This window comes from Zootermopsis nevadensis, unplaced genomic scaffold, assembly GCF_977971745.1.
Source record: "Zootermopsis nevadensis isolate Lab colony 2312 unplaced genomic scaffold, Znev_1.0 Znev_ptg000003l, whole genome shotgun sequence".
NCBI lineage: Eukaryota > Metazoa > Arthropoda > Insecta > Blattodea > Termopsidae > Zootermopsis > Zootermopsis nevadensis.
The window spans coordinates 7,558,579-7,572,949 of record NW_028259135.1 but is presented as its reverse complement, the minus strand read 5'-3'; the positions used below and the strand labels follow the sequence as shown (position 1 = coordinate 7,572,949).

At 40.1% G+C, this 14,371-nt stretch overlaps 1 protein-coding gene across 8 annotated transcripts in view; it reads left to right on the top strand.

Annotated features, from left to right (window-relative positions):
• Positions 1-14,371, top strand: part of LOC110835663 (ATP-binding cassette sub-family G member 4) — a 90,203-nt gene that overhangs the window by 33,520 nt on the left and 42,312 nt on the right. For 4 of the 8 annotated variants that reach the window (XM_087341597.1, XM_087341568.1, XM_087341577.1 and 1 more), the window contains one exon: positions 420-547. Coding sequence is in view for 7 of the 8 variants with exons in the window: in XM_087341568.1 (XP_087197694.1) it covers positions 420-547 (128 nt within the window). In the remaining variant the exon portion in view is untranslated. Of the gene's footprint in view, positions 1-310; positions 548-14,371 lie in introns of those variants that run through there. The other 4 variants (XM_022076129.2, XM_022076131.2, XM_022076130.2 and 1 more) reach the window with 1 other exon arrangement.

Genomic DNA, 14,371 nt, shown 5'->3' with positions numbered 1-14,371 from the left:
TAAGAAGTTGAGGAAGCAAGAAAATGAAATGTAAGCTTAAAGTAGAACGTACTTTGAGAAATTAATGGAACAGAACTGGACGGGCGTCTCATGTAAGTCTCGAGCCCATGGATTAGTTTGTACGTAAGAATTCGATTAATTATAATTACAATTACACAGCGGTAAAGATAACTCTTATCTCCCTAAACTCAGCTGTGCATAATTCCGATGAAATCATTCGGTGTAGTTCAGTGTATAGGGCACACAGTCCAAACCGAGATCAAAGGTTAATTCTCTATTGCGCATGCGTGAGCATCATGTTCACAAGGTTGTGACGTTCAGTGAGCTACGAGACGTTGTAAGAACAGGTTGTGTCGTGCTGCTTTGAGTAACATGAAGTTGGAAGGCTCTAGTACTGATGATTGTCTTCTTGGTGATAGGAAGGGATCAGTGAAGGTGACGATTACACAGTGCCAACCCAAACAGCTGACTCACCTCCCCAAGAGGCAGCCCGTGGACATCGGCTTCAGTGACTTGACCTACACCGTATCCGAAGGCAGGAAAAAACGTGAGTTTATAAACCGATCTGTTTATTATTCGTACCAACGCGTACGTACACGAAATAAAACAAATTTACTGCCAATGTCAAATCTTTTGCTTTTTAGAGGAGAATATAAGTGCTCGAAACAAGTGCTGTGGGCAAAATTGTTGAAGTTTACCACAATTATGTTGAGCATTGACGTTTATTCCATGTTCTCGACGTTTCTGCATTTGGCTGTGTTCTCGTATTCATGCGGTCTGCTGTCATTGTACTGACATATAGTATTATTAATATTAACGGTGACGTTTAGGGTCGAACCCGAGACATGTCTACCACCGGGTTGGCCCAGGAGGTGTAAATATAAGCAAAAGTGTCGATGGAGCTGACCCGAGATGCCTTTTGTAACGAGTTATCTCTGCCAGGTGTGTTGCACTATGCTACAGAGGCCAAAGGTGATGTACGCAATGATTCAACAAGTAACTTGACACTTTTATAATGGTACATGCTGATGTATTTTTTTCGTTTTAAATTTTTCCGCTGACCGCATTTTGAGAACCACTGCTTTAGAGCTTCACTACAGACTGTTGAAAAGGAAAATGTTTTTCACGAAACCGTGCACATCACCGCGAGAGAAAGGATGTAGTTTTTGTAAGGTTTTGGACGGGACTGTCGAATGTATGCAGAATGTAAACAGTTGGTGCAAGAATGGTCTTACGGTCATTAATATATATATTTTTTGGAGATATCGGCCCAGATGACAGGTGCACACATAAGACCACACTTGTTGCTGACATAGACATGCAGTTTTATAAATCAGTCACGTTACAGAGTCACCTGGGAATTAGTAGCGGGAGCTGTTACGTAAATCTGATTCCTTTGTTGAGCTGATTATACGTTTGCTGCTGTGGTATAAAAAAGTTCACTTCCGCTTACAACACGGATTGGATTTATTTTTCAAATTTTTTTACCCGTCAGAGCATGACAACCTTGCAGTTGTTGCATGGCGGTGGAAGTGTCAGCAGTAGCCTTTTTAGTCTTGTAGGTGACTGCCAGCGTTTCGGAGGAACGTACTACCTCCATCTTAAGGTAGACCACAGACTGTCAAAACCCCGTTTTATATTATCTAAGCATAATGTGACTTTTCTTTTTCTCTGCAAGTAACTACACACAATGGAACAGGAATTAGCCTAAACAGGATAAGAAGTTCCCACGGCGGCCATTATGAAGTTGATTGTCTTCTGGGTTGTGGCGCTGTGTAGTCTGGTAAAAGTTTACCGACGTTTCAGAGGTTCTTATTGCCATGATGATGGAGATAGAAAATACCCCTGAAACATTGGTAAACGTCAGTGTGCTACAGCCTAGACGACAGCCATCTTGTTTAAAAAATGGCAACGGAGACAAGCTATAAAAGATTACTGTATGTCGTATCTGACACACAGGAAGGAGTAGAGAGGCGTGTACCACTGTAGGTGGCGGGCCTTTCAGCGTCTGTTGTAATCGTAATCATTATTTGAGATGCAAGATAAACTGTGTTAGCTGTGTAACTCTTTGAACATTCCGTACTGCAACGTTTTCAGTTTTTGGATGTCACTATGTGAGGTGTACAGAAATTAAACGTATTTCAATGTAGTTGTACAAAGAGAATATTCAGATGTACTACAGTTAAGTAACTGTGATTGGAATAACGCATATCGGTACCAGATATCCAACCTAAGTGCCCCGAACCGCGTCTTTCCCGATTACTGCCGTTTATTTTTATCAACGACGATGACCTGCATGCTGCTTTTGTTCGTTGTATCTCGGAGTAAAAATGCGATAAGGTTCGTGGCGAAATCGGGGAAAGTCCAAGTTTAGGAAGAATCAATTTACTCCATCTTCTTTCCCACAGTTCGTGTCATTAGAGGAAAGAGCATAAATTACACTCGTAGGTGTCTGAAAGCAAAGTGTTCAAGAAAATATTTTGGTCTTAAGGGAATGGGCAAGTCGCTGTTTCGGACACCGCGTAAGAAGGAAGTTCGTGGGAAATATAGAATCACAACTGGAGGAACTGAGGATGTGTTCTGAAATAGTCCTTAAAACATAGTTTTCTTCTCGAGCGTGGATCGTTTCGACTTTAGTTACCGAAATCTGCCCTTGTTGGAGGAACACGGGCACATGGGCGGCCAACCTGCAGACATTTTAATCCCTCTTATCATAGTTTGCGACAGGCGTTAGTCACCTGTTTCGTGTTCTGGCACTCACCTGTTCGTCTCTGCATTTAATTATGCATATGGACGGTTGAGAGGCCAAGGAGTGAAAGTTAACATTTTTCTTACACAGCATCTCCATTATTTAAGCAAACATACCGAAAATATAAATCGAGTCTTGTTCTATCCTACAAAACTTACCAGGGGTCAAATTACATTTTTCGTAGAGAGTGTTATGTAATGCGTGAATGTTGGGTAGGTAATTTCTGTCGTCAGTGTGGTTTATTTCCGAAGCTAATGAACGAATTTGGACCGCATTTGGGATGGTGTCTCATTGGGATTTTTAGCTTTTATTTAAAAAAATTTTTGATGTGAATAACATAGTGCCAGGAAGCAGTTATAATAAATAACAATGCAATATATCTTTATTATTGACTGCATATGTCAGAAGTAGGCGTGTGTCTGCAGCAAGTGAACTTTGCAGGAGAAAAGCGTTTGTCAAATCTCTGTCCACGGGTTTGGAGTCGGGTTGTTCAGAAGGGGCAGACGACCGAAGTTTTGTGTAATGTATTTAGGACAGAACAACGCTATCATTAAGAGAATTACATTTTATAGTGCTTTTACCAGTGATACGCTGAACAAAAGGCCAAGTAGGGTTTTGGTCCTGTACAGTTCTGTGGTCTATGCCAGTGGTATTCAACCTTTTTTGTTCGCGTACCCCCAGATATAATTTCTCTTCAACTTTGTACCCCAAAAGTTGTTTGTGTATAATTCAAGTTATACATAGTATATAATCTACATAAAAAATAAATTAAATAAATTACATTACTGGTTATTCAGTGATTATAATAAATTAATATATTTTTTAAATTTCACGTACCCCCTAAGAAGTCTTCGCGTACCCCCGGGGATACGCGTACCCCAGGTTGAATACCACTGGTCTATGCAGTAGTTCCTGAAGACAACGTGTTTCCCTCCTCTGAAAAGGGTGGGGGGTTACGTAATCGGTTGTGTCCGATAGAAGCGCTAGACCTTTCCGTTCTTTTCACCCGAATTCCATTATCACAAAAATCTCCTCGGCACTGGGCAGTTTACATATGCGCCATCTTTCATGCGGTTGACGTACACCGCGATTACAGTAAACCAGTGTTCAGTATTCAGAATCGAAACGAACACAACCAGGAACTTCTCCGAGGTTGAACGCACCCACCAACCTTCGCTACACGCGTACTTATATCCCAGTTCATTGCCCTCAGGAGACAAAGTCTAAAAATAAAGTTGTCATACCTACATAATCGGTGGAAACTCAAATAAAATTTGTTTGTAGTTTTGACCGCGGTAAATAGTTACGAGCGTTTGTTTGTCTGTTTTGTGATGATTAATGCTGGTCAATAATAAGAATTTGACGGATTCACGTTTGAATATACGCAGTTCTGACTATTTTTATGAACAACCTTACGGAGTTCTTGTTAAGACATGTCCGTCTGTAGATCCGCGTGTAACACAACTCGATAACGGCTTAACGGATTTTTGTTAAATTTGATATTGGGGAGTTTTACGAAAAAACTATCAGTTCTGGTTTTTCATTTCTGTAGGACAGTTTTAACGATCACTTGACACAATATTTTCTTTATGTAATCTGGTCTACATACAGCGCCGAGTGTATAATTGCCAAGAGTCCGCCCGTCACTCTGTGCCTGCCTCCTTGCTCCCAACAGACGACGCGTGGATATCGATGGTGGGGAGTGCTTCGAGCCATGGTCGAAAGACTATCGACCATGCTTTGAGCAAGGTTCTGTCTGACGTTCCGTTCAGCAATTCAGATTGCGTGTGCCGCTCTGAAGGACGAAGAACAAGGAAACAAGAAATGCACGTGATTTTAAAAGCTCATTGGTCGTAGCTGTCATCATCCACCGACGTTTACACCTAAGTCAGCGTTCTTGTGATACTCGCTATAATTTTTACTCAATCTGTGAACTGTTTGTATCTCGTGTCCTTGAAAATAGGTTTTATATAACTCATCTCTAATCTTGATAATATTAAAATGGGTCATACATGCGTGTCGATTTTTAATGGGGCTGTAAGGTTAGTGGTTAGGCGACGGTAGTTGAGTAACTTAAATGTTGTAGGAAGACCCCATACCGTGGGGTTAGTTACGTTCACATTTATTTTCATCGATGGTCTTGTGTAAATGAAGTGCGTTATGGACACTTGTGAGCAGGTACATCGTAGTCGGTTGTTTGCATTTGACTCACTGTCTCAAACAGCAGTACAAAGTCTAAGGTTTAAGTGTTTCAAAGACTTCCGTTTTCTTTTGACGTTGAGGAATTTTCCTCTGCGTGTCGTTACGTAAATGCACACGACTCAAGTTAAAACATTTCCATTGTAATTTGCCTTCTGTACTAGAGGGCGATTCTCATGCTCATGTCTGTGTGTCAGCTTTTTGAACATGTGTTCTAGAAAGAAGTATGACGCCATCTTCAGCCGTGTTTTTCCGTGACGTATTGTACTGACCTCTGTGCTTCTCACAGTCGCCTTAAAACTAATTGTTATCACGTAAAGGACGTACGAAACATTTCATGTGTGTTCTGATGACCCAGCTGAGATTCGAATGAGGCATCTCTGTAGAGAATTGCCGCTACACATTACTATTGGCGCTGTTTCGCAGTTAGCGAAGTTTGGCTGTTTTAGACGCTTAAATGCGCCTCTGCAGCGTCGAGTACTAATATGGCTTCTGTTTAACATGAGATATCAGGGCGACCGTGCGAAATGTGTTCCGTTATAAGACGACGTCGAGCGGGCTATTTAATTACTCTTAATTTAACTCCACGGGATTAGAACTGATATGTCGACTCGAAATTCGAACACGTAGGTGGTTGAGACACTGATTTTTTTATATATTGTATACATTGTACACATTGTACATAAAAATCTAAACTGTAAAGCAACGGAAATATTAAACGAAATGCTATTTTTCTTACGAATAAACATTATTTCGTGTGCTAAAAGGAATAGTAGTTATAATGGTTCACCTTAGCTGTGACCACAATATTAAAATGGATCTTCGTGAAATAGGTTGTGGCGTGCGAATTGGAGTGTTTCGTTTCGCATAGGGTTTTGTATTGTCAGTAGGATTACTTTACAGTAGCGCAACATCATACAGTTGTCAGCTGATCTGAGAAGGCCGTCGTAATTACGATGTAGCGAGTGTCCTTGAACTGTCTGTCTGAGAGCTGTAGGATCTTGCTTGAATACGTTGCACGCGCAGCTGGGCGGCCGGTGTTCCTTCTGGCATTGAGACTGGAAGTTCTCACGGCGATGAAGGTGCCATTTGGGGTTTTATGTGAAGCCGTGATGCAGTCTTATCGCTCCTAACCAGCTAGTAAGTTGATTGACGTATTCACGAGAGACCGCCCCGTCCGAAACTCTGTATAACATTTCGCAGCTTGATGGTAGTGGTTCTCATACTGAGGCAAGACCTTGTGTTTCCAGTGGCCTTATTTACGTTGTAAAACAGTAAACAATATTTACCGCGAGTTCTGATCCTGGTTAGTGAATAAGCAGGGGATAAACAAAACGTGCGCCTGGGACACCATCATTTGCTAGGGATTCGAAAGAGCCTACGTCTCTGCTCGGGAATTAGGTTGTTTAGTGTGACGTCACGCAGACGTGAACAAGTACGTCGGATCTGTTCGCAGACCACGTCTCTGGTTAATCAAAGTTTTGCTTCGAAGTGTTTGCACTTTCCCACACAGATACATCACTACCCTCGCACTTTAACGAATTCACACGGTGATTTGTTACAGGTGTCTTCAAATTATTACGTAAAGTTCTTCAGTTTGATGAGTATATTATCGCAAAATGCTAACAAATGTTTTATAGGTTCGAATTCGCATTTGCCAATCGTACGCCTCAATGCACAGATACAAAATGGAAATGTTAGGAGGTAAATTACAGGGTAATTCCTAAACTAATCAAAGAACTGCTGTTATTATTATGCAATATTCCGTTTTTGCAGGGTATGTACTAATAACAAAGATGGAGATAGATTGTTAATAGTTTTATCCCCCGCAGTTCGTTCATGTAAAAGCAAGCATGATTTAAAATCTTTCGGTGAATGCTTTTGGGTTGAAATTCCAACTCATGACAGTCTGAATTTACTTGTTGGCAGCCATTACTTTGCCTCTGATACCAAGCCCGAAGTTTTCCATATCGGTCGTTTTAGATTTTTTGAAAACAATTTGGACACACAAAATTTTAGTTATTTTCATGGGTCATTTCAAGATTTTTCGTTCTCACTGGAAACGAGGGCTCTCTCAGGCCAATTGCCGTTATTATTCCGAGCTCAGTGGAGATTCCATCTACTCCTCCACGTGTCTTCTTTACTACAGACAACAAATAGTCGCTGTTGGCAGCAGTAGTCTCTTGAATTTGGCATTTACAAACTTCGGTGTGTTACGTATTACTTAAATTTTGAATTTGGCATCAAACTTTGGTGTGTTACGTATTACTTAAATTTTGAATTTGGCATTTACAAACTTCGGTGTGTTACGTATTACTTAAATTTTGAATTTAGCATTGACAAACTTTGGCGTGTTACGTATTACTTATATTTTGAATTTGGCATTTACAAACTTCGGTGTGTTACGTATTACTTAAATTTTGAATTTAGCATTGACAAACTTTGGTGTGTTACGTATTACTTAAATTTTGAATTTGGCATCAAAGTTTGGTGTGTTACGTATTACTTAAATTTTGAATTTAGCATTGACAAACTTTGGCGTGTTACGTATTACTTATATTTTGAATTTGGCATTTACAAACTTTGGTGTGTTAACGTATTGCTTAAATTTTGAATTTAGCGTTTACAAACTTTAGTGGGTTACGTATTATTTAAGTTGACTCTGCCATTGTTACGCCTAATGATTTTCACATACCTTCTGTTATTGACATCTTCCTGCCATTTGTAACTAGTGCACGTAATTGTGAGTATTCCTATCGCGCATGTGGATTACAGCTTATCTTGTTACGTCGACATTAGACCCGTCTTTTTTTATACAACCATCACTGCTGTTGGTGCTGTCGTCAGCTTCAACGCCGATGTCCTAAATGCCATGGATCATGCAATTCCCCTTGGGTTTAACAGAAAGTCAAAATTCCCTCATTGGTTTTCAGTTGCTTTACGGTACTACATTTGGGGAAACGGTTACTATTACAGGCGTTTTAAAATTAACAATTCTGACCGTTTCTGTAGTAAATTTTTCTTCTATCTTAAGCTTATGAAAGCTACTATTTAGCGTGATAGACTTACATGGTTCAAGTCTATTGATGAAAATTTACGAATATTACATTTTTAAAGCCTTTAGACGTCGAAGACAATCTAAATCTCTCGGACTTCATGACATCCCAAGGTTTGTTGCAAAAGGCTGTTCTGAGATCTTTGTTCCTGTTCTCGAACATATTTTTAACCCAAGCCAATCTCTGTAGTATTTTCCTACTGTATTGAAGCACGGACATTTGTCCCTGTTTAAAAAACGCAACATTGCCTCTGTCGGTAACTAAGACCCATTTCTATAATTCATACTTTTCCCAAACTATTTGAACTTGTCATTCATTATATTTAACGTTTCTTAAGCTCAAAACTGAATTCTTGTCAGCGTGGTTTTACGAAAAACAAATCCACCGTAACCAGTCTGATAACTTATCTGGATATTATTACCCCATTAATCGGGCCTCAGGGTCAAGCTGACGCGAATCGTTCTTAACTTCGTTCGACCTCGTCGCTCATAGCCTGTTATACTTCATTACCTTCGTTAGCTTAGGGCACTCGGCCTTCCTGGTGGTTATTTAACAGATTTTGTAGTTACTTAACCAAAAGCCGCGTTTCTGGATTTAGTTCTACCTGTCGTGCTGTGTTCTCTGGGGTTCCACAGGGGCTTCTGCTTTTAAACCTATTCATTGATGACTTATGCAATGTAATAAATCACTCTTGATATCTTTCTTTTGCTGATGATATCAAAATCGTCCGTGCCATCAAATCTTCAAGCTGCTACAATCTCACATTGACACTGTACAAGGTTGGTGCACTGCCAACTTCATGAAACTCAATATTAGTAAAACTACAGTAACTTCCTTCTCCAGAAAGACCACTACTTTGATCTTCGATTATAAACTTTTTCAGTCCTCTGTAACACGTACCGACACTATCAAAGACCTGGGAATATTTAACGACTCTAAGCTCCGATTTCACAACCATGTTGACCACATATTTTCACAGTATTAGGTTGCTAGGTCTGGTTCGCACATTAACCTTTTCGCTCTCTTCTCTCGACTGTCTGTATATCTTGTATGTAAACTTAGATCTAAGCTCGGGTCCGCCTCGGTCGTACGACTACTGGTGCCAGCAGACTGGAACGCATCAAGCAGAAGTTTGCAGCCCTTTGCTATAATCGTTTCCTCCCCGATATCCATTGCAGCCATGATTGTGCGTTTATCGTATTTAAAACTCCATAAGTTACGTAAGATGAGATTATCACGTTGATGCGCTCGTGCTTATCCAAGTTGACCTTCCTTCTTCCCTTTTTGAGAGAATTCCCCAATCCCTTCTCGGTTTCTCTGACTTCTCTGTGTTCAGTTTTAGCCCTTCAATGGAAAAATGCCTTGCTAGATGCGCATCAACTGGTAATGTTGCCAGAATCGACTTTTTATATAATATGGACATTTTATAATGACTATGGCTGTTTTTATTTACTTGTGTTAGATATTAATTCCATTCAATGCAAATTTATTTTGATATCTTTTTCTTTATCTCCTCCTGTTATTTACCTGTGGCATTACAAGTTTTGTTATCACCCAGAAGACACAAATTATGCTGATTGAGTATCTTGTTTGTTTGTCTTTGTTTTGCGCGTATCTTCAGCTACTTTTTTTTAAACTAAGCTGAATTAAATTTGACTGAATTACTATTGAAAAGACATTTATATGTCTTAGTAAGAAATTTGTTTCACTGCTGTGTGTCTGGAAGTATTTTTTACTCCTTGCTACTCGCTGATTTGCCTTTAAGTCTTAACTTCCCTAATTATTTCTTGATAATCTGATTATTGTTATCCATTTGTATTTACTATTTTTTTCTTATGGTGTATCTGTAATTGGTTATGTGGCTGTTAGGCTGTTGATGCTGCACATATTAAAAAATTAAATTAAATTTAAGCTAGGATTAAGAATTCTGTACTTCGGTTTCGAATTAAACTGGGACAGAAAACGTTTGTTGTATTTGTAGTAGGACTCCTTGGATGGGAGATCAGCCCGATACTATTCTTGGAGGGTTGTCGAATACGTCTCCAGCGAGCGAAAATCCCAAATATTTATTGATATGTTATTTTGTTTACATTTACTTGCAATTAAATACACGATTCAGGCAATACCAAATTTTTCATTGTACACAGTGTCATATTACAAACGAACATCGTCATATAAAACGTACGTTACAGAAGGAGAGGACGAATTAAAGTAGATGAAAAGCAACAGAAGATAAAGATAAGAGGAAAGAATGAAGGACATGCATAGGAAGGAATAAATTTTGTAATTTGATGTACAAAAACATTAAATTGTTGAAAACGGTTGATGGTTTGATCCAAATTTTGAAAACTTGAGAAGAATGCAATGGTTTTCAGACTTTCTGTAATGTTGCCCCCTCAGCGTACGAAATATTTTCTTGTTTGCGTTAGTGTAAAGACCACGTTGATGGATTTTTAATTTTTGTAATCAGTTCATATTGGGTTTTTATCAGTCTGTAACATTTACCAAGATTTTACAAATATTATTGGAACAATTTTGTTTTGTGAGCAATCAAATTATCATTTCCGTTTCCACTTCGAAGTTCTTTGCCCACTTTTATAAATTTAAATATCGGCTATCGCTAATATTAGCCAGCAGTGCAATTTTTCATTTCTGTCCACTTTGTCAGTAGGAAAACTGGATTTTATATTTCCAGGGTTTTTAATTCTGACAGTTTTGGTACGTTTTATTCGTTCTGGCACGATATCGCAAAAGAATGGCGAACTTTCGTGCCGCGAAAAAGCGCAAAACACTACCTCTGTTTTGTTCACAGACCACAATAGCCTCAGTTGAAGACGGGCTGAATTTTTTATAATAATGCGATGTTTACAATTACATTATTTTTTAATTTGCATATTTAATTTAAGAAATCATTCTTCGATTTAAAATTTCGTGGCGCGCTTAGCAGACGCTTGTGGTACACCGTTTGAGAATCACTGGCATAATTTCAGTTAGGGAACGTTGTGGAAATGGACCAATCGGGAGATAGATACCTAAGTCGGAGATAATATGAAAATTGATCGAGGCTTATGGCTGCGTGCCATGAACCATCGTAAGGATACACGAAGGGAGGATCAGCTATCCCGGAAGGGTAATCACCTTCAGCTGGTCCACGAGCGCTTTCTTCCACATTCTTACTGATTCATCGTCATTCACGATGATCGTACCATATTTCATTCAACGGTACGTGATGCGGCATTTCGAAATAAGTGAGCAGTGACGTAGTGGATGGTTCGGCCCGTGTACTCAGCCGTGAGGCGGTCGTTTGGAAATGCACGTCATGCGGTGACCGGAGAAAGTTGAGCGTGGAATTACATGTATTAGCAATCTGCTGGACAGAGTCGCAGTAAACTCTACATAATTTTCTTTCCATGACAAAATACTACATTTGTGTGTAATTTGAGGTTCTCACAGCAGCGTGTATGTAGATTTAACTATTAATTATCATTCGGCAAAGTTATAGAAAACAATTCTTCTCGGGCTACCAGCCGTGTCAGTTGGTGTAATAGAGAAAACGCCGATGATTCGAGAACCGTCCTCGTCCTTAGGGTAATTCAGATGGTTCTCGAAACACTGGAGTTTTCTACATTCAAGCACCTGACTCTGCTGGTAGCCCAAGAAGAATTCATTCTTACTCGCCGTGAAAACTTCAGATCATTATCAAAAACGAAGTTTCACTTTACTCATTCAGAAGTTATTTGCGGGCCTGCACATATCACACGATATGCGTTTGACCTGACATTTTTTAAACACTGTATATTTGTTGCTGTGACATTTAAAATATTTGGGAACAACAATAACAAATCAAAATGACACTCATTAGGAAGTTAGGAGGAGACTAAATTCTGGAAATGCTTGCTACTTCTCAGTTCAAACTATTTTGTCTTCCCGTCTGATTTCTAAGAACCTAAAAATTAAAGTATACAAAACAATAATCTTGCCTGTTGTTTTGTATGGTTTGCGAAACATGGTCTCTCACTCAGAGGGAGGAACACAGATTGCAGGTGTTTTGAGAACAGGGTGTTGAGGAGGATATTTGGGCCTAGGAGAGAAGACGATGGGGCGTGGAGAAAACTGCATATTGATGAGCTTAAAAATCTATACTCCTCCCCCAGTATTGTCAGGGTGATTAAGTCGAGAAGAATGAGATGGGCGGGGAATGTAGCGCGCATGGATGGGACAAGAGGTGTGCACCGGGTACTGGTTGGGAAGCCTGAAGGGAAGACACCGCTGGGGAGACCTAGACATAGATGGGAGGATAATGTCAGGCTGGATCTATGGGAGATAGGTGTTGAAGGAGACTGGATTTTGTTGGCCCAGGACAGGGTCCGGTGGAGGGCTTTGATTAATTCGGTGATCAACCTTCGGGTTCCGTAATCCAGCTAGTTGGTATATTTGTTGCTGTAAACCTTACGGTACAAAACCCGTAAATTTTGTAATTTGTATAACCTGTATGCAAATTCTTTTTAAAAATTTTGTTTGAATTTATTTTCTGACCAAGATTCAATGCAAAATTCTATGTTGGCGAAAGGCATGAATACCAAATCATTTCAGACGTGGGGTCGCATTTATCTTTTCTTATCGATTCTCTGGCCGACGGGTCAGGTTAGGTTAGATTAGATTAGGTTAGCAGTGTGTAATAGGTTGGGTTAAATTTTAGACCCCAAGGCCACGATTAGCCTAAGTGACCCAAAGAGCCTAAATGGCGCAAAGGCCAGTTGTGTAAGGTTATGTTGGGTTAAGTTAGGTTATGTTTGATTGGGTTGCGTTTGCTGTCACGAGGTCCTGAAGTCCTATAACACCCACCACACAGCCCTGACCTTGCTTCCACAGACCGCTGTTTTTTTGAAACTCACAAGAATGTTCGAACAAATAAGAGGCCGTCAGTTTGTCAGCTGTGCATGTGTTAATTGCCGCGTGACCGAAAACATTTTTCTGGGAATGAATAGAAAGGTCTGAGCAACGTTGGACCAAGTGCGTCGAAAAGTTTTTCTCTTAGAAGTTCTATATTCTTGTTTCTTTAGTTTTAATTACCACACTGCTGATACTTTTCGACTTCCCCAATAGTTTGGTTTGAAAGTTGTGCTTTAAAGGGTTCAGAATGATCGAGTAGCTCAATAGTTCAAGGGTTGGACGATCGAGGTTCAATTTCCTGTAGGGACAGAGATTTTTCGTTGCCTCTAACTTGATCTTCCGTGGGGGGTCCACGCAGCATCTTGCTGTGCAAAGGGATTCTTTCCCAGTGAGTAAAAACGCCTAAGCGCGAAGCTGGCCTTGTATCTCTCCATCTGCTGCTCCATGTCGTCATGGTTCAGCTGTGTCGGAATCCCTAAGACATCTTGACGGGTTAAGGAGTAAAATTTAATAACATGAAATGTGTACTTTACTAATTGTGGTGGGTGAGCCGTGTAGTGTGGTAGAAGTTATTCTGAAACGTCGGTAAACTTCTGCCAGACCACACTGCCGCCTTCAGACTCACCGCCGTGGTTTTATTTTGTTTTGCTTTACGCGTGGCACCTGCTGGTCTGTGGCAATGTCTCAGAATTGTTTGACAGGACACACAGTGAAAGTCAGTCTCGAGCCAAACGATTTTCAGAAACAAGTTTGCATACTCAAAACACACTTTCACCTCGCTCGCTGACCTTCGCGAAGACTCGAAATTCAGCTCGCGAAACGGACTTCAAGCAGGTCAGACCGAACGTCTTGATGTAGTGATTTCGTATTCTCGACGTTCCAGCTTCGAACCTCGGTTTGGGATTGTCTGCCGTGACGCCCCTACGTCATTTTTACCAGCCTTTCCAGTATTTTAAATAGGCCACGACCTTATATTTCTCAGACCACTGTAATTGCCGGGTTGTCCCCTGAATAGTGCATCTGCTGGTTGCTCACATTTATTAAATAAACAAAGAAAGGAGGAAATGTAATCGACCGCGGAGAAAGTCAACATAAAACAATCCCTCCACCCTGTCTGTTATTGTTGGCAGGTCCGTTTGAGTCAGCACTTTGATTTCAAAATGCTTGTAAGTTATGTTGTGGTTATCAAACACACTAAGTCCTAACGAGGTGCTTAATCGTTTTTGTATTGCATGCATTGGAAAGTTTTGTCTCCGGACCGTTTTCGATTAAATTTAGCATTGGGATGAACATTGGTTCAGTTTTAACTACCATCTTCGGTTGGAGTTTAGCTCGAAATTCGGTTCTAAAATTTATCTTCGGCCTACTTGTTGGCTGGATATAAAATATGCTTTAGAACACATTAAGTGACTTTTATTTTGTATTTGGTACATTTCAAGGTGCGAATTCTCAGATGCGAGGAAAAGATTAGTTC